A 24,186-nucleotide genomic window follows, 5' to 3' on the forward strand; every position below is an offset into this window, starting at 1 on the left:
TGGGAGGCCCAGGCAGGTGGATTGCTTGAGCCCAGGTGTTTGAGACCAGCCTGGCCAACATGGCAAAACCCTGTCGCTACTAAAATTACATAAATTAACCGGTATGGCAGCACACATCTGTAGTCCCAGCTGCTCACGAGGCAGAGGTTGGAGGATCACTTGAGCCTGGGAAGTAGAGGTTGCAGTGAGCCAAGATCGTACCACTGCAGTAAAGCCTGGGCAACAGAGTGAAACCCTGCCTCAAAAATAATAAAGAAGTATATAGGTTACTATATCATAAGTTGGGGATTTATCATTATAGGTATTTTAATGTAATAGACTTTATCCAGTCTTATTTATGCACAAAAATGTTAGAAACTGCTGCTGTAGAAGAACTCCGTCTCTACAAAAATACAAAAATTAGCTGGGTATGGTGGTGTGTGCCTGTAATCCCAGCTACTTGGGAGGTTGAGGCAGAAGACTCACTTGAACCAGGGAGGCGGATGTTGCAGTGAGCTGAGATGTGCCATTGCACTCCAGCCCGGGCAACAAGAGACTCCGTCTCAGGAAAAAAAAAAAATAAGAAAGTGAGGGGGTCCTTATGGGGTTCTCATTACATCCCTACATGGAGAACGCTCTCAGATGCCTGACTTGGCTCGACTGCAAAGGGACTGGAGGCTCTGTTTCAGAGGCCAGTTGCGTGTGTGTGTGTGTGTGTGTGTGTGTGTGTGTGTTCTAAAACAAATACATGAGCCTGGGCAACATGGCAAAACCCCCTCTCTACCAAAAATACGAAAAATTAGCTGGGCATGGTGGCATGCACACGTGGTCCCAGCTACTAGGGACCGACCCGAGTCTGGGAGGTCAAGTCTGCAATGGGCTGAGATTGTGCCACTGCACTCCAGCCTGGGTGACAGAGTGAGAGACCCTGTCTCGAAAAAAAATAAAATAAAATAAATACATACATACATGGATGACATGGCTTTCTAAATTTTCCTTTAAATGATTACAACTTTAAGCTGTTAGATGGAAGTTTCTTACTATTTGATGGATAGTCTTACTATCATTTCTTGTAATAGGTAGGATTTAGCTGGTACTAAAGTTTGGCTGTGTACCTTATGTTTAGTATACTGAGAAGAAAGTTTACTAAAAACACTGTATGTTTGTGTGTATTCCAAAGGACCTGTGTTTCTTGGTCACCGGGATGAGCTTGAGGGAACATACAAGGTTTATTGCCAGAATCATGATGAGGCCATTGCGCTGCTTGAAATCTACGAGAAGGATGAGAAGATCCAGAAGCATCTTCAAGACTCCTTGGCAGATTTGAAGTAGGAGTTTTGACCACTTAACTTCCATTACAGCTCTTTAGTTCTCTAAGTTATACCTGTGTATATGCCTGGACTTAATGATGACATCTATCTTATTTTAAACATAAGATATCCATGATATATATCACTTAAGTGGTTTCCTGATTGTATTTTTGTCCATGTTAATAAGTTTTATCTGTATGGAGTATTAGGTTAGCATTATCAGGTTAAAAAGCAGCCAGGAGAGGATGGTTTGGTCCAGATAAACAAGAGCATAGGTGAGAAGACTAAATACAGGGGTTTTTTTTGAGACAGAGTCTCACTCTCACCCAGGCCAGAGTGCAGTGGTGTAGTCTCAGCTCATTGCCCAGGTCAGCATACAGTGGCACAATCTTAGCTCACTGCAACCTCTGCCTCTTGGGTTCAGGCGATTCTCCCGCCTTAGGCTCCCAAGTAGCTGGAATTACAGGCGCACACCACCATACCTGGCTAATTTTTGTATTTTTAGTGGAGATGGGGTTTCACCATGTTGGCCAGCCTGGTCTCAAACTCCTGACCTGCCTCGTGATCCGCCTGCCTCGGCCTCCCAAAGTGCTGGGATTACAGGCGTGAGCCACCATGCCTGGCCGGGGCTAACATTTTTTAGTAGACTAAATATGTTACCATAGACGTTCATAATTTTTTGTCCCACGTGATTTATGTTCTGAGAAGAATGTGAAACTCAAGATTCTCTAATAAGCTGTCTCTTTTCTTTTTGTGCCCACTGCCTTGTAGGAGCCTATACAACGAATGGTAAGTTCCATTGCTGCTTGATGTATGTGCTCATTTCTTCCGTGGATTTTTCCTAACTCTTCAAACAACTGTATTTTCTTCCTTTATAGACAAACCTAGAAGTAGACTCACTTTGCTGGGTTTTCTTTCCTAGCACTTATCCCCAAGGGAACACTTATCTGTTTATCGCCTATCTTCTCCTACCAGGGCGGGGACTTTTGGGGTCACTATTAAATCCCCAGCACCTAGAACAGTACCTGGTGTTTATTAGATGAATACATGTTGAATGACTGAAATTGGAAAGTAGGGTAAAAGAACAGAGAGCAATATTTAGGAACAAATCCTGCCCATAGGCATACATTATTATTATGTTAAAAAAATTTTTTTTAAGATGGGGTCTCATGATGTTGCCCAGGCTGGGCGCTATATTATTGATAGCTTGCTAAAGTCTTTTTTCCTTCTCTTACAGGGGGTGCACAAATTATATTAACCTGGGCTCCTTCCTCATCAAACCAGTACAGAGAGTAATGCGTTACCCGCTGTTGCTAATGGAGTTGCTGAATTCCACCCCAGAATCCCACCCAGATAAAGTGCCTTTAACCAATGCAGTCCTTGCGGTCAAGGAAATCAACGTCAACATTAATGAATATAAACGGCGAAAGGACCTGGGTAAGAACAGCATAATTGCTAAAAAGGAGGTATGCCCTTTGAGAATGCTTTTCTTCTCAAAACAATTCATTACTTCACTAGAGTTGGACAAGGCAGGTGATAGGTATAATAGGGCTGTGATGAAGAAATGGTGGTAGAATTTGGTGGAAATACGATTTTTTTTTTTTTTTTTTTTTTTTTGAGACAGAGTCTTGCTCTGTCCCCCAAGCTGGAGTGCAGTGGCGCTGTCTCAGCTCACTGCAACCTCCACCTCCCATGTTCAAGCAATTCTCCTGCTTCAGCCTCCCAAGTTGCTGGAATTACAGGCATGTGGCACCATGCCCAGCTAATTTTTGTATTTTTAGTAAAGATAGGGTTTCACCATGTTGGCCAAGCTGGTCTGGAACTCTCAGCCTCCCAAAGTGCTGTGATTACAGGCGTGAGCCACTGCACCCGGCCCAGGCAGAAGTAACGATAAAAGCACAAGTATGGTATATTGGAAATAAGGCATCTGTAATAAAATATATAGCAATAAGAGCCTTTCTCAAGAGATATGAAGACAGTGGAGACTGGGTGATGGGAAGTTTTATTCAAGCATGGGCAGTTTCCTCCTCACCTCATTTATGGAGCTCCTCTGGAGTCTATGCATAGACTTGTTTTTTCTAAGTGTCTAATTGGATGTCTTACTGCCTCTACTAAAGTTAGGACTTCTTGTCTTTTAGAAAACCCTAATCTGCTCACCTTTCTTGTCCTGTCTTCACTGCCCATGCCCAGTGACCTCTCTGGGTTGAGTCCCTCACTTCCCCTCCTAAAACAGTCGGTTGCCCACCCACCCACTCCTTCATAACACTGAATCACCCATCAGGTCTCTTGAGGCCCTAACTTGAGCATTCAGTGAGTATATATAGCACAGTGACTGTGCTGAGCTCATTTATTATTCATATCCTCAAGATATCTGTAATACAGTGTAACCTTTTTGTCTTTCCATTCTTCTCCACACTTTAAAGTTATCTAAAATCATTTCTCTGCCTTCAACTGTGTCACCCTCATTAGGATGGGATGTTGACTGTGGCTTCTAAAGCTCTCTGGTCATCCAGCCCTTTCCCTTGGTTCAAATCTCCTAATGCGATGTAGTCTCCAACTTCTACAACCAGGTGTACCTTTTTGCTGCCTCCCAGTCTTCCCCTTGCCACCCTTCTACTTTTATCTCTACACTTTTCTATAGGTTGTGGCTAATGTTTAACATGGTAATTAAATTACTGCTCTATAACATTTTACTATGGGAGACGATTGGATATCAATATCTCATTTGTGTATGGCACCATTTAAGATGGCCTTACAAGTATTGCTTTCTGCATTTTATTGAAGAGCAAAATGAGACTCAAGGTAAAATGACTGATTTAACACCATACCTTAAGTGGCAGACCCAGGCATTGACTTCAGATTTCCTTAAGTTCTTTCCCTTAACACCCTCTGCTGTTTTCCTCCTGGTCTCTGACCCCTCTCCCGGCTGCCCATTGTCTCTCTGCTGTGCTTCAGATATTATGTCTGTCCATAAACCATTTATTTGGATTAATATTTTGTTATAAGCTCATTGAAGACAAGCACTAGCTCCCATTCGGGTGTTCATCTCATTTTATGGCTCATTTTGTAGTATGTCCATGCTGAGGAAAGTGCTTTTCTGACTTACTCCCTAGTCCTCAAGTACCGTAAGGGTGATGAAGATAGCCTTATGGAGAAAATTTCCAAACTGAACATCCACTCCATCATCAAGAAATCCAACCGAGTTAGCAGTCACCTGAAGCATCTCACTGGCTTTGCTCCTCAGGTGAGATCCCCATCCTGGAAGGCTTAGTGCATCTTTGAAGCTTTTCAGGGCTCCATGAGACAGCCTGCCTGGTGTCAATTGGCGTGGTTCCCTTTCTCGGACGTCCTCTGGTTTTGCAAGCTGGTGGAGACGGGGCCCTCCAGCTGCTGGTTACAAAGGCAAATTAGAGGGTCAGATCAGTTGACATGTAATAACTATGGTAGTTTTCACCACCTCTAAGGAGCTGATAATTGATTCAGTGGGACAAAACTATAGTTGTAGACTTACTAAGCTAGCAGGAATTTAAGAGATCACCTAGTTGGATACATGATGTTACAAAGAAGGAAACGTTAAGTGTAAGAGATTGAATGGGTTGAAAAAGTTTATTGGCAATGCTGAAAGTTGACCTGAAGTCTCCAGACATCATTCTGCTATACTATATATACAAGGTACAATTCATGGAAAATATAAGCCAGAAAATAGTCCATTGCTAGGTTTTGTACTTTGTTCTCCAAATGCTGTAGTATTTTAGAAAAACAGGAGTTCAGTGAGAGCAAGAGTCATGTTGACCTGAGCCTTATAGGAAGGGGGCAGGCATGCCACAGGGAGGGAGAACTGCCAGGGAGGGGAACCTCATGAGGAACAGTCCTAGGATCAGCAGACATGGCAGTGCTGGGGTGAAGAGGGCAGCCTGGCCAGAGCAGAGGGCTTGCAAAGAAGGTTTAAAGGAGGGCCTGTGTGTATTTTGGAGGTCTTTTGAAACCACATGCAGGTGTTTAAATCAATTCACTATGATTCAGGAAAACATTAAAGGTTTAAAATTTGAACAAAAGATGTTTTTAAGAAAGCTACTTTTGACCAGGCGTGGTGGCTCACACCTATAATCCCAGCACTTTGGGAGGCCAAGGTGGGGTGGATCACCTGAGATCAGGAGTTCGAGACTAGTCTGGCCAACATGGTGAAACCTCGTCTTTACTAATAATACAAAAATGAGCTGGGCATGGTGGTGCAAGCCTGTAATCTCAGCAATGCGAGAGGCTGAGGCAGGAGAATTGTTTGAATCTGGGAGGCGGAGGTTGCAGTGAGCCAAGATCACGCCATTGCACTCCAACCTGGGCGACAAGTGCAAAACTGTCTCCACAAAAAAAAAAAAAAAAAAAAGCTACTTTTGCCAGTAAGATTAAAGGAGTGTCCACATTTGCTAACAGCACTTGTTTATTTTTGAACAGATAAAAGATGAAGTATTTGAAGAAACAGAAAAAAACTTCCGAATGCAAGAAAGATTGATTAAGTCTTTTATCCGAGACCTGTCTCTCTACCTCCAGCACATCCGGGTGAGCGTCAACATCACTCTAGTTAGACTAACATACAATGTAATTCTGTCCCTTTTCCTGTTCATCAATAATATTGTTTAATGAATGCTGAGTAATCTGGACTCAAATCACTATTATGCCCCTTCATACTTTTTGTTGAGATGCCAATAGGTTATTTAATAGTAATAGCATTTAGATCAATGTTGTCATATTCATTTCAAAGCAGCCCAACTTTTCCACCCTCTTTTTGGTCTTCATCACCCTTCATCCCACACAAACCTTATTTTTCTTTTACTTATTACAGTTCATTTTGTCAAAACCAGTTTGAAAATCAAATATTGTATGCAAAAGCTAGGAAGCTGTAAACAGGAAACGTAGACAAGAGAAAGAACAAGCAGTGAATATGAGTAAGAGAATGTTCCTATGTGGTATGCTTTCTGATCACTTCAGCTCCCAATTTATTAATATTCAGTTGCTATAATAAGGCCTCTAAAGGTATTAGAGCCATAAACAGCTTTGAGATTTAGAGAAGCCAAGGAGATCAGGTGAGCCTAGGTCTTTCCTTGCCTCAAGCAATGCTTCCTCCCTGAGGTCAGAACCAGGACCAGCATCCTTTCTGTTCTTGTCTCTAATTTCTCTATTGATTTAATATAGGATGCTGTGAGTGTACTCGATAATCCTGTCCCTCTGATCTTTTAGAGACAGGGTCTCTCTCTCTCACCCAGACCAGAGTGCAATAGTGCCATCATAGCTCAGTGCAGTCTCCAAGTCCTGGGTTGAAGCGATCCTCCCACTTCAGCCTTCTCAGTAGCTAGGACCACAGGTGCACACCACCGCACCTGGCTAATTTTTTTAAGCAGAGATGAGGTCTTACTATACTATGTTGCCCAGGCTGGTCTTAAACTGGCCTCCCAAAGTGCTGGGATTACAGGTATGAGCCACCGTGTCCAGCCTGAACATCTGATCATATAAAATAATTTCCTTAAAAGGGGATCCTTGACTTTTTTAAAAAAAGTTTTTAAACTAAATAAAATGGTATAAAATTTAAAGGTACCAAAGGGCTAAGTAAAAATAATTATTCCTCCTACCTTGTCACCTTCTATAGAGACAGTCACCACCCACTAAGTTCTTCCCTCCTATCAGAGATTTTGTGTGTGTGTATGTAGGTGGGAGATACACTAGCATCTTGGGTTTCACACTTAATCATATTTCAGAAGTGATGTTGTAGCCATACACACAGAGGCTCATTGTTCTTTTTTACTTTGAGACAGAGTCTCACTCTTGCCAGGCTAGAGTGCAGTGGCAGAATCTCAGCTCACTGCAACCTCCGCCTCCTGGGTTCAAGCGATTCTCTTGCCTCAGCCTCCCAAGTAGCTGAGGCGTACGCCACCACACCCAGCTAATTTTTGTATTTTTAATAGAGATGGGGTGTCACCATGTTGGCCAGGATGGTCTCGATCTCTTGACTTCATGATCCGCCCACCTTGGCCTCCCAAAGTGTTGGAATTACAGGCATGAGCCACCGCGCCTGGCCTTGGTCCATTATTCTTTACAACTGCATAGTGTATCACTGTGGACATGTCATAATATATTTAACTAGTCCCCTGTTGGCAGATATTTAAATCGCTTGTAATTACAAAAGATTAGAACTAGTCATACAAGGAATATCCTTGTGGACACATCATTTTCTGATCTATGTGAGTGAGTCTGTCTGAAGGCCAGTGTACTTCTGAGCCAAATCATGTGGCAGTATAAATTTTGACAACTACCGTTAAATGTCAGAGATGTTGTAAAGGTGAAAAGTTCCACAAGCAATATCCCTTGCTAACTCAGTGTTATCAAAACCAGTGGGTTTTATCTTTGCCTGCAAGAGAGGTAAAAAATATTTCAATATAGTTTAAATTGTCATTTCTTATATTGGGAATGGAGTTGAGGATATTCTCATATGCCTATATCATATTTTTCTGTGACTTACCTATATTCTGGCATCTTTATCAGTTTGTTGATCTCTGTATCTATTGGAGGAAATAGTCCTTTGTCTGAGATGGTTTGCACATATCCTCCCCCCACCTCAGTTTGTTGACTTCTGAGTTTGCTTAAAGTGTTTTCTCCACATAAGAGTTTAAACTTGCATTTTATGGCTTCTTAGTTTTGTGTCATATGTAGAAAGGCCTTTGCTATTCCAGCATTTAAAAATTCTCGTGTTTTAGTACTTTTATCGTTCCATTTTTTAAGATTTTAAAATTAAATCTTTAAGTTTTAAGATTAAAACATTGCTCTGTCTGGACTTTAGTAAATCAGGTTTGAAGCAGGGATTCAAATTTATTTTTCCAGCTGGTTACCCAGTGGCCTATCATATATTGAGTAATCCCCACTGATTTGAGATGCCCCCTAAGTTTAAATAGCCAACTTCCACCCTTGTGTTTTAAAAATGTAAGTAGGGCCGGGCGCAGTGGCTTATGCCTGTAATCCCAGCACTTTGGGAGGCCAAGGTGGGCGGATCACCTGAGGTCAGGAGTTTGAGACCAACCTGGCCAACATGGTGAAACCCCGTCTGTACTAAAACTACAAAAATTAGCTGGGCGTGGTGGTAGGCGCCTGTAATCCCAGCTACTCGGGAGGCTGAGGCAGGAGAATTGCTTGAAGCTGGGAGGTGGAGGTTGCAGTGAGCCGAGATCATGCCATTGCACTCCAGCCTGGGTGAGAGTGAGACTCCATCTCAAGAAAAATAAAACACATACAATATTGGGGCAGCTACTGAGTATGTTTCTTTGTCTTGCTGCTTCATAAAACTTTCCCCTAATATCCCTCTCATGCTGATATCCCTCTGTTGGCCATTTTCTCCCCAGGTTTTCTAAAGTGTAACACTATATACCTGAGCCCTCAGCCCTTAAAAGGCTCACCTCCATAGCAGTGACTGATACATTTTGGTTTGGGATATATGTAACGTTGAAAACCATCTGATGGAAGTATCAGTTTGGTTCTGACTGCTGACAGAAATTGAGAGAAAATGTTGAACAGTTTTGTCATGCCACAAAATGAAAAGCATGCCCGATAATAAAATTAGATTGACTAACAGCGAGAAAACCAGCGAGAACATAAGCTGAGGGCCATTGGCTGGATAATTTGGTATCTACATTGGCATATGGGCTGATATTTGGGGACTTTATAGCATTCCTTTAAAAGAAAACAAGAGGACATCACGTTTCACATTAGATCTCCCACTCAAGAGGAATTAGCAACATTCCCTGGGTTATCTTACCGATGAAGCCCTGGCTTTGTATGTACAGATATAAATATTAAAGACAAAAGGTCTAAAAATGTTATAAAAATAAAGCATCAAACCAATGTATGAGGCACTGATGGTTTTGCTTAGGGACTTTGCTTAGGAATGGGAAACCAGGTTGTGATGATCAGTAGCGTGGCAGGGCAGTTGTCTTTGAGATGGTGACAGCATGAACCAAGACTTGAGGAAGGAGAGGTGAATGGTGATTATCCTAATCCTATAGGAATCATCTTGGTTCTAATTTGATAATTTACTTTTTGGTAAATTAAGAAACCCTATTAGGGACACAGGGGAATGCTAAAGAGATGATAAAAGCCCTCAACAATTTTTTAAGAATTAAAAGTCTTAGACTATTCTCTGTGCCCCATAAGTCATAGTTTATGAAATATGCTTATTTCAAAGCTAAAATACCAGACTAGTGAGAAAATTTCAAATTATGGAACTCATTTTTCCCAGACTGCTATTCAGGATGATGTATGACAAAGGCTGGAAAGCTCTGTCTGTTCTGACTTGTGTCTGTCCTAACTGGCTCTAGGAGTCCGCATGTGTGAAAGTGGTGGCTGCTGTGAGCATGTGGGATGTGTGCATGGAGAGAGGACACCGGGACCTGGAGCAGTTCGAGAGGGTGCATCGCTACATCAGTGACCAGCTCTTCACAAACTTTGTAAGTAACTTTTTCTTCAAAAGTTGGCCCCCTTCCCAGGGTCATCTCAAATACATCAGCTCATACAAGTCAGTTCCATGGACACAGGCCCTGGGCACCAGGCATATTAGTCATCCTTTAGCTATATTCATATTGGGGTTTGATATTCACAACATGACTTTCAATTAGTTAAAGGGAAATGTAGGACCTGTGTCTGTACAAACAGGTTTTTAAAAAAAATAGCTTATGATTAATTTAGTTTCAGAGGACAAAGGAAAACTAGGCAATGAACTCTGATCAAATAAAAGCAACTATAGGAATAATACTTGAAGAGGGTCCGGGCACAGTGGCTCATGCCTGTAATCCTAGCACTTTGAGAGGCAGAGGCAGGCAGATCACTTAAGGTCAGGAGTTCAAGACCAGCCTGGCCAAGGTGGTGAAACCCTGCCGCTACTAAAAGTACAAAAATTAGCAGGGCATGGTGGCGGGCACCTGTAATCCCAGGTTCTCAGGAGGCCAAGGCCAGAGAATAGCTTGAACCCAGGAGGAGGAGGTTGCAGTGAACCAAGATAGCACCACTGTACTCCAGCCTGGGCAACAGAGCAAGACTCTGCCTCGAAAAAAAAAAAAACCTTGAAGACAAATATTTAGGAATATAGTTAATATGTTACCAAAGAGATTTGAGATGGTAAAAACTACTTTAAGGCCGGGCACAGTGGCTCACTGCACTGTGGGAGGCCGAGGTGGGAGTTGAGACCAGCCTGACCAACATGGAGAAACCCCGTCTCTACTAAAAATACAAAATTAGCCAGATGTAGTGGCGCACACCTGTAATCCCAGCTACTCAGGAGGCTGAGGCAGGAGGATCGCTTGAACCTGGAAGGTGGAGGTCATGGTGAGCTGAGATCATGCCATTGTACTCCAGCCTGGGCAACAAGAGCGAAACTCTGTCTCAAAAAAAAATTACTTGAAGTACTGAAGACCAAATTTCTTGAGAAATTCTAAATCCATATATATGGGATTTTTTAATCCCTTGTAGAAAAAACTGGATGGGGTTTGATAGTTTTGTAGGGATCTATAAGTGGCCTGAGGGTGAAAAAGACATGCCCACCTGGGGAGCTGACAGGCGTTCTAATTGTACATTATTTTTAATAAGATGCTACTAAGTACCACTAAGTACCTGTTTATGTTCTTTATGTATTCATTGCCTTACCCTTAATGTCTGTGTGTTAGAAAGAATTAAAGAGAAAAATTTATTATTTTTGTTTTGAGACGGAGTCTCACTCTGTCACCCAGGCTGGAGTGCAGTGGCACAATCTCGGCTCACCGCAACCTTTGCCTCCCAGGTTCAAGCGATTCTCCTGCCTCAGCCTCCCGAGGAGCTGGGACTACAGGCGCACACCACCACACCTGCCTAATTTTTGTATTTTTAGTAGAGACGGGGTTTTGCCAGGTTGGTCTCAAACTTCTGACCTCAAGTGATCTGCCCACCTCGGCCTCCCAAAGTGTTGGGATTACGGGCGTGAGCCACTGTTCCCAACCAAGAGAAAAATTCTTTGGAAGATAAAAATGGAGGCTGTGTGCGGTGGCTCACCCCTGTAATCCCAACTACTTGGGAGGCTGAGGCTGCAGTGAGTCGAGATTGTGCCACTGCACTCCAGCCTGGGTGACAGAGCAAGACTCTGTCTCAAAAAAAAAAAAAAAAATGGGTATTTATTACCTGGTTCTGATTAAAGGTTTATGAGTGTTTGAAAGTTATTCCACCTCAGATTTATGTAACAACTAACTCTGGAGTTAAATTCAAGCTGTGTAGACATGTACACATAATAAATGTGTAAACTTCACACCTGGTTTCCAATGCACACATCATATCAGTGTCAGCTTAGCATTTATCACCTCAAGGAGCTCAAGTGAGATTAGCATATTTTACATACTCTTTGATGTGGGAATTGAAGTATCTAGTGAGAAGTCTTGTGGAGTATTTAAGTAGAGTCTAGTGATGGGTTAGTAGAATACTGTTGTAGATCTGTATGGGTTTAGCTTGTGTACTAGAAACAAAGTAGGTGGTTCAGGACACAAAAAAATCAGCCTTAAGAGTGACTTGGATAATCACAAATGTGGGATGCTGTCCAGCTGAGCAATGTGCCTTTCTCGTCCCTACAGAAGGAGAGGACAGAGCGGCTTGTCATCTCCCCCTTAAATCAGTTACTGAGCATGTTTACAGGGCCCCATAAGCTGGTACAGAAACGCTTTGACAAGCTCCTGGACTTCTATAACTGTACAGAACGGGCAGAGAAGCTAAAGGACAAGAAGACTCTGGAGGAGCTGCAGTCGGCCCGGAACAACTATGAGGCCCTGAATGCGCAGCTGCTGGATGAGCTGCCCAAGTTCCACCAGTACGCCCAGGGCCTCTTCGCTAACTGTGTCCATGGCTACGCTGAAGCCCACTGTGACTTCGTGCACCAGGCTCTGGAGCAATTAAAGCCACTGCTTTCGGTGAGTTTCTTATCCCTTCAGTGGGATGGTCATCTATGGCCTTTGCCTGGTATTTTCCTGGGAAAAATGGTAGCATGGTTTGAAAAATTATCTGAACGTGTCGCTAGTTCAGCCCTCAGGAATTCTTGATCCCTTAGATGGTGTCATGAAGCCTGTGGCTTCTGAAACATCCTTTTCCCTCTTGAGCAGTTCCCAGAAGAGCCAGCCAACCTGGCCCGCAGGCAGTGTCCTGGAGAACTTGTGCCTTGCATCAGGCTGCTGTGTCGGTAGCTCAGAGAGTGAGATGCAGCTGAACTTTAGCTTCCAGTGGTTCTAAGGAGACTCTGTCAGTCTGGGATTTTTCATTGTGTTTTCTTCTTTTCTCTATCTCTGCTCTTCCCATGGACTCCAGTTACTCAAAGTGGCCGGCAGAGAGGGAAACCTTATTGCTGTCTTCCACGAAGAGCACAGCAGAGTTCTGCAGCAACTCCAGGTTTTCACCTTCTTCCCGGAGTCTCTTCCAGCTACCAAGAAGCCATTTGAGAGGAAAACCATTGACCGCCAGTCTGCTCGAAAGCCACTCCTGGGCCTGGTGAGTAGGGAACTGAGAGCAGCAGCCCTGCCTTGGGGTAAAGAGTGGGAACCCTGCAGCCAGGCCCCTAGGCCCAGATCCCACTATTGGAGTTTCTGTATTTCATAATAAATGGAGAATAGTGGTTGCATTCTCACCCATCATGGGCTCATGCATTCGCCATTTTTTTTATTTTTTATTTTTTTTGAGACAGAGTCTCATTCTGTTGCCAGGCTGGAGTGCAGTGGTGTGATCTCGGCTCACTACAACCTCCGCCTTCTGGGTTCAAGTGAATTCTCCTGCTTCAGCCTCCCAAGTAGCTGGGACTACAGGCACACACCATTATGCCCAGCTAATTTTTGTATTTTTTAGTAGAGATGGGGTTTTACCATGTTGGCCAGGGTGGTCCTCGATCTCTTGACCTTGTGATCTGTCCACCTCGGCCTCCCAAAGTGCTGGGATTACAGGCATGAGCCACCATGCCCAGGCTTTTTGGCGGAGGATGGGGGCATTCACCCAGTATTAATTCATTGGTTCATTAATTCAGGAAACTGATTTAAGGGTATATTAATTCTGCCAGGCCTATTTTTTAATCATGTATTCATAAAAGTAATACAGCTAAACAGTTAATGGTTGGCTGCCTTTTTTACCTGGAGTTAGTCTTTTAACTCAGTTCTTCCATATTTTAAAAATTAGCATAAGGCACACCAGCTAGAGGACTGCTGATACATCTTTGCTTACAATATTTTTGCCCCATATGATCCCATAGACATTAATTTATATTACCTTAAAAGGGAGAATTAAGATTTTTTGAGACAGAGCCTTGCTCTGTCACCCAGGCTGGAGTGCAGTGGTCTGATCTTGGCTCACTGCATCCCCTCCACCCTCCCAGGTTCAAGTGATTCTCCTGCCTCAGCCTCTTGAGTAGCTGGGATTACAGGCATGCATTACCATGCCTGGCTAGTTTTTGTATTTTTAGTAGAGACAGAGTTTCGCTATGTTGACCAGACTGGTCTCCAACTCCTGGCCTCAAGTGATCTGCCCACCGTGACCTCCCAAAGTGCTGGGATTACAGGTGTGAGCCACCATGCCCAGCCTGAATTTATTATTACCTTTTTTCCTATGACTTCCTTGCTTTCACAGCTGGGGAAGTCAAGATAGGGAAATATCTAACAAAATACAAGAAGACCTACTAATATCACTTAGATATTTTGATTTTTTTTTAAGTGGCATTTTAATCACGTTTGTCACAAGAAAACAAATGTAAGAATAGGTGTGTATTAAATTTTCTTAACTATAAAAGCATCAAACATTGCCTAAGGGCTCTTGATTTTTACCTAGCCACATGGGCTGGCTTCATCACAAAAACATCTGATAGGAGTGAGATGGGCAGTGATTGACTGTCCCTGCCTCATTTCTGAGACTGGCCACATGTTGGGATGAAATATGGCTGCTTGGGTAGTGGCCACTGAGAGATTTTTGTTGACATCTTACCTTTCAGCCAAGTTACATGCTACAGTCAGAGGAACTCCGGGCCTCCCTCCTGGCCAGGTATGCCCCTGAAAAACTCTTCCAGGCAGAACGGAACTTCAATGCTGCTCAAGACTTGGATGTCTCACTTTTGGAAGGTGACCTGGTGGGTGTGATTAAGAAAAAAGACCCCATGGGCAGTCAGAACCGCTGGCTGATTGACAATGGAGGTAAGAATTTTAAGCAGCAGGGGATTGTAACTGGAAAAAAAAAAAAATAGTAGTTTTGGCTGCACCCAAATCCGGACTAGGCCAGGAAAAAAAAAAGTTTCTTTAATTAAGGGGAAAAATAACCTTAACCTGCTCTAGAGAGTGAAGATCATTACTGAAACAAGACCTCTTTTTGTTTTGACAAATTCCAGAGGAGACACCGTTGCTTATCATGCAAGCACTTGCCATATCCTACAGCACTTACAGGCAGGAAGTCCTGCCTCATGGAATCCTGTTCCTTCTTAGCCTGTTCCCAGTGTGCCACAAAATAAGCTGCCCTCCTTTCAATTTGTGTGTGTGCGGCAGTCTTGCTCTGTTGCCCAGGCTGGAGTGCAGTGGCACAATCATAGCTTATTACTCCTGGGTTCAAGGGATCCTCCTGCCTTAGCTGGGACTACAGGTATGCCATCATGCCCAGCTAATTTTTTTATTTTATAGATATGACGTCTTGCCATGTTGTCCAGGTTGGTCTCCAACTTCTAGGCTCAAGCCATCCTCCTGCCTGGACCTCCTAAAATGCTGGGATTATAGGTGTGAGCCACCACACCCAGCACCTCTTCCAGTTTCCATGAATTTGTCTTGTGGAAATTAAAAACCTGTAGGATTTCATTTGCTTTCTTATCTCCATAACAGTTTTACCTCATGACTAGGGAATTACTTTAAAAACAGCTTACAACTTTTTTGGAGGGAGAGTGATTTACAGAATTTAAGTTAAAGTGTACAGGGGATAATACTGATCTGTAATCCCTGTTTCCAAAATCCAAAAAGCTCTAAAAAAACAAGGATTTTTTTCAGAACACTTTTGCCAAAACCTGAATGAAGGTGATGTGAGACTATTTATAATTGTAACTTATCCCTTTTGGTGTGAATAGTCATGTGTATATATTTTTCATTTTTATTATTTTTTGAGACAGGGTCTAGCTCTGTCACCCAGGCTAGAGTGCACTGGCACGATCTCAGCTCACTGCAACCTCTGCCTTCAAGCGATTCTCCTGCCTCAGCCTCACAAGTAGCATGCACCACCACACCTGGCTAACTTTTTGTATTTTTTGTAGAGACGGGGTTTCACCATGTTGACCAGGCTGGTCTCCAACTCCGAACCTCAGGTGATCCACCCGCCTTGACCTCCCAAAGTGCCAGGATTACAAACATGAGCCACGGCACCTGGCCTTATTTTTTTGAAATGCTTGATTGCAGTCTGATTCAGCCAAGAGGTTGCTCACATCATGGATGGATGAATACAGCTCCAACATGAATGACACAGAAACATCAGAACTTTCCTATTTGCAATTATATGAGATACTTTAAGTTTTAGTTTATAACTGACACATACTTGTTCATATCTATGGGGTACGGTGCAATAATTTTGAGATAGGGTCTAGCTTTGTCACCCAGGCTGGATTGTAGTGGCATAATCTTGGCTCACTGCAGCCTCCACCTCCCAGGCTCAAGCAATCCTCCTGTCTCGGCCTCCTGAGTAGCTGGGACCAGGGGCACGTGTGACCATGCCCAGTTAATTTTAGTAGAGACAGTCTCCCTGTGTTGCCCAGGCTATAAACTTGTCATTTCTTTGCAGAGATATTCAGAATCCTTGGCTTCTAGCCATCTTGAAATATACATTATTATTAACTATAGTAACCTTCCTGTGCAATAGAATACCAGAGCTTATTTCTCCTAACTTTGTATCTGTTGAGCAACCTCTCCCCAGACTCACCTCCCCCTATAGCCACACCTCCCCTTCCACCACCCCCAGCCTCTGGTATCTAGCATTCTACTCTCAACCTCTGTGAGATCAACTTGTCTAGATTCCACGTGAATGAGATTATATGGTATTTGTCTTTATGTGCCTGGCTCATTTCATTTAACATGTCCTCCAGGTTCAACCATGTGGCTGCAAATGACAGGATCTCATTCTGAATATTCATTAACAGAATTGATTATGGGGTGCTGACCCTGCTGGGGGATTTTACAAAATATGTAGTATAGGTACTTGACTACCTTCCCAGAATTAAAAGAATCTGAATTCCAAAACATATCTGGCCCTAAGCATTTTAGGTAGGGATTGTGGTCCCTGTCTAGACAGACATCTATATATTCACCACTTTCTTGGTTTCTTTAAAAGCATCTTGTGGATTTTTTTTCTCCCCACTTCTGCTTACCCAGAATGAGAGATTAAAAGTGGGACAGGAAGGACAGAGGATGATAGAGCCTGTTAGGGTGACATCAGGTGACAGCTACTGCTGGGGTCAGAGACAGATCGACCTAAAGTCCCAAGCTGTTTAAGAAACTGCTCCATCCTTCGGTTTTTATCAACTCAAACTTGAGAAGTGGTAGTAAGAAGCCACAATATTCAGATCAGCTGTCAGGTACAGGAAATGCATCAAAGATCAGTAGAGTGATGGCCACTGTTCTCATGGAGGCTACATACTCTGGGTCTGTGCCTTGACAGTGTTATGAAAAATTGTCATGTGGATGCTCACGCAATCCCTAATTTATACTTGAGTTTTAGCTGAAAGCTCCTTTGGTCATCATCTTGGGCAATTTATTAAAGTGAACCATGTGCAGTACACGTCATGTGTATATTCTAACAAACAGTTTCCTACATTAGAACATCCTTCCAGTATATCCAGACTCCCAGAGCAAAGGATTCACATGTCCTAGAGGGAAAGAGGGCAGGGAGGTCTATGGAGGGGCTTCTTGAGCCGAGGCTTTTTGAGACGGAGTTTCGTTCTTGTTGCCCAGGTTGGAGTGCAATGGCGTGGTCTTGGCCCACTGCAACGTCTGGCTCCTGGGTTCAAGCAATTCTCCTGCCTCAGCCTCCTGAGTAGCTGGGATTACAGGCACGCACCACCACACCCGGCTAATATTTTCGTATTTTTAATAGAGACGGGGCTTCACCGTGTTGGCCAGGCTGGTTGTGAACTCCTGACCTCTGGTGATCTGCCCGCCTCAGCCACCCAAAGTGCCTGGATTACGGGTATGAGCCACTGTACCCAGCTTTTTTTTTTTTTTTTTTTTTTTTTTTTAATAGAGATGAAGTCTCGCTGTGTTGACCAGGGAACTGGGCTCAAGCAATCCTCTCATCTCAGCTTCCCAAAGAGCTGGGATTACAAGCGTGAGCCCCGGTGCGCAGGCGAGGCTGGTTCTTAACTCGGTCTTTTCCACACTTGCTGTATTTGAACGTAGGCTCAATCAAGCCTTCCTCTTAAGCATGATCTCAGTGTCCTGTGACATTCTCTTCCCAGGCCGGTTCCCAGACATGGATTGTTTTCATTGCTGTCTTCTCGGTTGGCCATGGGCCTCCTGGGCACGCATCTGTTGTGAGGTTGTGACATGAATGAACCGGCAGGCAGCTGCGGCTCTTCATCTCTACCTACACACATCACATCCTGGGACTGAGTGTTCCAAGTTGCTTTGTCACTAGGCATTTTATTTTGTGTCTCTCGCTATTGGCCTGGCTTTTGAGTTTTTGTTTTACTCTTCATCTTACAGATGAATAACCTAGCTTTTAGATCCGTTTTTTTTCTTTCAATGTGCCCTCTGTCTGTCCAGCCTTCTGCTAAGAGTTCTTGTTTATATTTCCTGTTTCCTTTGTAGTCACCAAAGGCTTCGTGTACAGCTCCTTCCTAAAGCCCTACAATCCTCGCCGCAGCCACTCCGATGCCTCTGTGGGCAGCCACTCCTCCACAGAGTCTGAGCACGGCAGCTCCTCCCCCAGGTTCCCACGCCAGAACAGCGGCAGCACCCTGACCTTCAACCCCAGCAGCATGGCTGTATCCTTTACCTCGGGGTCTTGCCAGAAGCAGCCTCAAGATGCATCTCCTCTGCCCAAGGAATGTGACCAAGGAACTCTCAGTGCATCCCTAAATCCGAGTAATTCAGAGAGTAGTCCTTCCAGATGCCCTTCAGACCCAGACTCTACCTCCCAGCCAAGGTCAGGGGACTCTGCAGATGTAGCTAGAGATGTAAACCAACCCACTGCCACCCCGAGGAGCTACCGGAACTTCAGGCATCCAGAAATAGTTGGCTACTCCGTACCAGGACGAAATGGGCAAAGTCAAGACCTTGTCAAAGGATGTATAAGAACAGCCCAGGCTCCAGAAGACAGAAGTGCAGAGCCAGACAGCAGTGAGGCAGAAGGCAACCAGGTGAGTGCATAAGCGGCCTGCCACTGTGACACAGGTGGCAGCAGATGTGTTGTGGGTACCGGCGGGGGTGAGGCAGAAGCGGCTTGCCTGAGGCCTAGGGGTGATCTGAGATGAGCTCGCAGACACATCTTTCAAGCACACAAGGAATCTCTGCCATCAGAGCCTTCTGAGCACCTTCCCTTCCTGATACTTCACAGGCTATTCCTGGACCCCTCTGTGTCACTGGGTGTTTAAAAGGTGCCATAATGACAACTTCATTACTCTTCCAGTTCACTAATTCTTCAGTTGTATAACATCCATTTAATCCACTTGTTTGGTTTTTGATTCAAGTAACCATAATTTTTTTTTTTTTTTTTTGAGGAGTTTGTCACCCAGGATGGAACACAGTAGCATGATCTCAGCTCACTGCAACCTCCACCTCTCAAGTTCAAGCAATTCTCATGCCTCAGCCTCCTGAGTAGCTGGGATTACAGATGTACACCAACACACCCAGCTAATTTTTGTATTTTCAGTAGAGACGGGCTTCACCATGTTGACCAGGCTGGTCTGGAACTGCTGGCCTCAAGTGATCCGCCTGCCTCGGCCTCCCAAAGTACTGGGATTACAGGCGTGAGCCATCGTGCCCAGCCCCAGTTTTTCCTATTCTCTTTGTAATGGCCTGTTCCTGTTTATGAGTTTGATTGTAGGCTTTGTATCTCAAACGTTTGGGGGTGTTTTTTTTTTTGGAGACAGAGTCGCTCTGTCGCCCAGGCTGGAGTGCAGTGGCACAATCTCAGCTCACTGCAACCTCCGCCTCCCAGGTTCAAGCAATTCTCCTGCCTCAGCTTCCTGAGTAGCTGGGACTACTTTATTAGAGACAGTGTTTCACTATGTTGGCCAGGATGGTCTCGATCTCCTGACCTCGCTGCCTGCCTTGGCCTCCCAACTTGCTGGGATTACAGGCGTGAGCCACTACACCTGGCCATATCTTGAACTAACCTGTATGCTTTAAAGCCACTTTCAGATTCACAGCTGCAGAATCTTTGCTTCACCCTTTGTTGCCTTTGCTCGCTCTTCAGCGGAGCATCTTCCTGTGCTGACTGTCAGGTTTGTCTGCGAGCTCATCTCCAGCAGGATTTAACCTCATGGGAAGGCCCGGTCGTGTCCTGGGTTGTAGAGGTGCTGCCTCTGCCACTGTCTGGATTCTAAGAGTCCTGTTTTTACCCACTTTCTCAGTTCAGGCTTCCCATAGCACATTCCTCAGTGCCACAGCCGAGCTTTGTGCATGCTCGTTTTTCTGGTAATTTCTCTTACCACCTACTTCCCGAGTCAAACATCCCCATTCTGGGCCTACCAAGCAGACAGTTATTATAGACACATCAAGGGGAAAAGAAGAACCTTTCTTAGATTGAGTTTGAGCAGGGAATGTAGTTGTAGTCTCAGCTCCAGTCCCTAACCAGGTCCTAAAGCTCCAGCCCTAGGCACGTGTCCCTCCCTCTGGCCCCCATGGGCCTCATGGCTGCTTCTCCTCCCTGAGCCCCTCCCTTCCATGGGCATTAGATCATGAGATCTTTGTCTGTGGCATCTAAAGATCAACTTTTCTTTGAAGTTGGTTGTGGTTTTCTGGTTTTTCTTTTTCAGAATTTGTGTTTGAGGTATGGAAGAGTATGCTCATCTTCTACCCTTTAAAGCAATTCTGAAAGACTGAAAAGGTAGTTTTTTTTTAAATGGAGTCTTGCTCTGTTGCCCAGGCTGGAGTGCAATGGTGCAACCTCTGCCTCCTGGGTTCAGGCAATTCTCCTGCCACAGCCTCCGGAGTAGCTGGGATCACAGGTGTTCACCATCATGCTTATTTTTCATATTTGTGGTAGAAATGGGGTTTCACACCATGTTGACCAGCTGGTCTGAAACTCCTGACCTCTAGTGATCCACCCTCAGCCTCCCAAATTGGTGTTTGTTTCCAGACAGAGTCTCACTCTGTCGCCCAGGGTCTGGAGTCCAGTGGCGCGATCTTGGCTCACTGCAACCTCTGCATCCTGGGTTGGAGCAATTCTCCTGCCTTGGCCTCCTGAGTAGCTGGGATTAGAAGTGTGCGCCACCACGCCCAGCTAATTTTTGTATTTTTAGTAGAGGTGGGGTTTCACCACGTTGGCCAGGCTGGTCTTAAACTCCCGACTTCAGGTGATCCACCCACCTCAGCCTCCCAGAGTGCTGAGATTACAGGCACGAGCCACCGTGCCCGGCCATATTGGTGTTTTCTTTTAATCATCCCTATCATGGTAGCCATCATCCATATGTACCTATTTAAATTTATTTTAGTTAAAATTAAATAAGATTAAAAATTCAGTTCCTCTGTCTCACTAGCCATATTTCAGGGGCTCAGTAGCCACATGTGGGCATGTGGATGTGGAACCCTCCCCATCACCGCACGAAGCTGTTGGATGGCATTGCTCCCAGCAATTTCCCATTTTCTCTCTCTCCCTCACAGGTCTATTTTGCTGTCTACACCTTCAAGGCACGAAACCCAAATGAGCTGAGCGTGTCAGCCAATCAGAAACTCAAGATCCTCGAGTTTAAAGATGTTACAGGAAATACAGAGTGGTGGTTAGCTGAGGTTAACGGGAAGAAGGGCTACGTTCCCTCCAATTATATCCGCAAAACCGAGTACACCTGAGCCCATGTTGCCCGCCACCCAGCCTTGCTGCCTTTGCTTTCAGTCCGCCGAGGGTTCTGGTGGCCCACCGAGAGGGCGCCTGCTCCTGAGACACAGGCCATCTGCGTTGCTTAACCATGGCATGGTGGAGCACACCACAGATCTTGTTCTCCTCGATTGGGTTGTAAACCTTGATGCTCACTAGAATCTCTAGAATTTGAAATGGACCCTGGGGCTTTGCAAATGACTTAGTGACCATGAGAAGAGAGACAAGTCTTGGAGCTGGCTTTTGGAAAGGAGAAACTTGCAGTCAGAAGCCCAGTGTCCTATGTATGCAGGAAGCTGTGCTCTAGCAATAGACAGTGTTGGTATTGGTTGTGCTATACTGCGTTTGGGGTGGCCCCATGTTCCATGCTCAGCTGACCAGATGCCAACTCAGATGAAAAGAATTAATGGCTCTGGGCACCCCGTGAGGCAGTGCTTGCACGTGGCCGGGAGTTTGTTGGGATTGAACCAAACCTAGTGCTTCAAAGCTCCTGGGACACCTCCAGTGTCCAGCACACATTCTCATACATACTGCCCCTAATTTCTAAAGTCCCTAAAGCACTACCTTCTGTAACCTTGTTTCTTTTACTCTATTCCCAGATTAGTTATGCAAAATTCAACTGCTTTCTACTTTTAGAAGTGTTTAGGGTCTTTATTTTCTGTTGACCCTTCATCTGAAAGATTCTCTTCCCTTGTTAGGTACAATCACTGCCCCCCGCCCACCGCCCCCCCCCCCTTTTTTTTTTTTTTTGAGGTGGGGTCTTGCTGTGTTGCCCAGGCTGGTCTTAAACGCCTGGGCTCAAGCAACCTTCCCACCTCCCTACTGGGATTACAGGTGTGAGCCACCATACGCCAACCTCAATGACACCTTTCTGATGGTCTTTACACAGTCTATGATGTCTGGTGGCCCCCTGCCCTGGACTCAATAATTGATAGATTTTCCTAGAATAACAGTATGAGAGCTCCAGCCATTCCATTAAAAGTATTAGTTCTGCTTTGAGCTGAAACCAGTTGAGCCTAATGGAAGACTGGATGTCTTTCTTCTTCATCCAAGCACCCTAATGACTGTTTAGTTACATCCATAGATGCAGACAACATACCTGTGACTTACTTGAATTGGGATAAGCCATTCCAGAAGTAGCTTATCCTAGACTTGGAAATAAGATTTTTTCGCCACTAACTTCCATGCTTTAGAGATGACATTCAAAGCCAGATTCCCAAGTGCCTGATCATACCTCCCAGTCTCAGGAAGATATTTGCTTACCCCTTAGACCAAGAATCTTAAGATCTTCCCCAGCTATGAAGCCTATCTTGGAATGGGAAACCATGAGATTTGTCTTTTAAGAGAAAGGGAAGAAATAGCCTTACAGCCCCTGTTCCTCCAAGTGCACATTTAGCCTTAAAATCCTGGGAGTCTGGGGAGACACCATGGAGTCCTTACATCCACAGTGTCTCTGCTGGTCGTGGTCAGAAGGCAGTAATGCAAGAGTCCTTTTGTGAAGAGTGTTTCTATGTAGAGATGTTTATATTTAAGTAGTTCTTTTATAAATAAAAGCATTTCTAATGGCCATGGATGTTTTCTTGATTTCCATGTTTAAGCTGAACGGGTTTTTTTTAAGCTGAATGTTTTTCCTGGGCTTCTGTGGATGCCTTCTTGACAATGAGTGATGTCCAGATCTGGGAGAATGGGAGAGGCTAACTGAAGAAATGCAGGCCCAAAGTCATTTTGTCAGAGATTCCAACAGAATCTCTATATACTCAGGCTGAGTGTGGTGGTTCACACCTGTAATCCCACCAGCACTTTGGGAGGCCAAGGTGGGCGGATCAGTTGAGGCCAAGAGTTTGAGACCAGCCTGGCCAACATGGTGAAACACCATCTGTACTGAAAATACAAAAATTAGCCGGGCATGGTGCTGCATGCCAATAGTCCTGGCTAATCAAGTGGCTGAGAATTGCTTGAACCTGGGTGGCAGAGGTTGTAGTGAGCCAAGATCAAACCACTATACTCCAGCCTGGGCGATAGCAAGACCCTGTCTCAAAAAAAACAATCTGTATACTCAAAAGATGTCCATGCTGCAGGTGACTGCCTCTATTTTCATCTTGTCCTGTGAAATTCTAACAGAACAGAAGAGCTGGGATCTCTAGGGGATAAGTATTTCTCTGATACTGCAGATGTGGATACTGATACACAAGGTTATCTAACAAGGTCACGGAGCAGCAGCTCAGGCAGTTGGGGGCAGGGAAGGAAGTGGCAGGGCTAGTGGCAGAGGTGGGATTGAGGACAGTATGGTGGGTGACAGTGACAGTAAAGCGATCACCCAGTGTTAAGGAATAGAAATCACAGTTGAATTGGGTAGGCTGCAGGAAAGCACCTGACAATTCACCTATGCTACTCTCACGTGATAGACTAGGAAAATGGGGTCCAGAGACATTCGTACTCACCCAAGTCATATATCAAGTTTTTGAGGGGTTGTGAATTGAAACGGGCCTGCAGGCTCAGGCTGAGTCTGTATACCTTGTTCTGGAGCCAGACTGTCTGGCTTCTGACACTTAGCAGCTTTGTGACCTTGGCAACTTACCCACCTCTGTCTCAGTTCCCTGGTTGAGGTAGAGATAGTAATAGCATCCACCTTGTAGAGTTGATAGGAGGATTCCGTGAGTTAATACATGCAGCATGCTGCAACAGGACAGCTGCGAGATACTGGAGTAGGACTTTCAGTGCTTGTCCCCCCATGGAAACATCTTAAACTATCCATGCATGAAAATACCCTAAGCGCTAAGAAAACCACTTGAGAGATGACAGCACCTGGGTGTCGCATGCA

General features: G+C 44.6%; 1 protein-coding gene across 6 annotated transcripts in view; it reads left to right on the forward strand.

Annotated features, from left to right (window-relative positions):
- DNMBP (dynamin binding protein) overlaps window positions 1–22,932 on the forward strand; it is a 131,214-nt gene extending 108,282 nt beyond the window's left edge. For all 6 annotated transcript variants that reach the window (XM_055252069.2, XM_055252078.2, XM_063627099.1 and 3 more), the window contains 11 exons: window positions 1,160–1,307; window positions 2,061–2,078; window positions 2,527–2,726; window positions 4,403–4,533; window positions 5,742–5,846; window positions 9,647–9,775; window positions 11,918–12,250; window positions 12,642–12,821; window positions 14,302–14,500; window positions 18,137–18,687; window positions 21,155–22,932. In XM_055252069.2, coding sequence (XP_055108044.2) covers window positions 1,160–1,307; window positions 2,061–2,078; window positions 2,527–2,726; window positions 4,403–4,533; window positions 5,742–5,846; window positions 9,647–9,775; window positions 11,918–12,250; window positions 12,642–12,821; window positions 14,302–14,500; window positions 18,137–18,687; window positions 21,155–21,340 — 2,180 coding nt within the window. In that variant the 3' untranslated portion in view covers window positions 21,341–22,932. The remainder of the gene's footprint in view (window positions 1–1,159; window positions 1,308–2,060; window positions 2,079–2,526; window positions 2,727–4,402; window positions 4,534–5,741; window positions 5,847–9,646; window positions 9,776–11,917; window positions 12,251–12,641; window positions 12,822–14,301; window positions 14,501–18,136; window positions 18,688–21,154) is intronic.
- Window positions 22,933–24,186: the final 1,254 nt, after the last annotated feature.

The sequence above is a fragment of the Symphalangus syndactylus genome, chromosome 2, assembly GCF_028878055.3.
Source record: "Symphalangus syndactylus isolate Jambi chromosome 2, NHGRI_mSymSyn1-v2.1_pri, whole genome shotgun sequence".
Taxonomy (NCBI): domain Eukaryota; kingdom Metazoa; phylum Chordata; class Mammalia; order Primates; family Hylobatidae; genus Symphalangus; species Symphalangus syndactylus.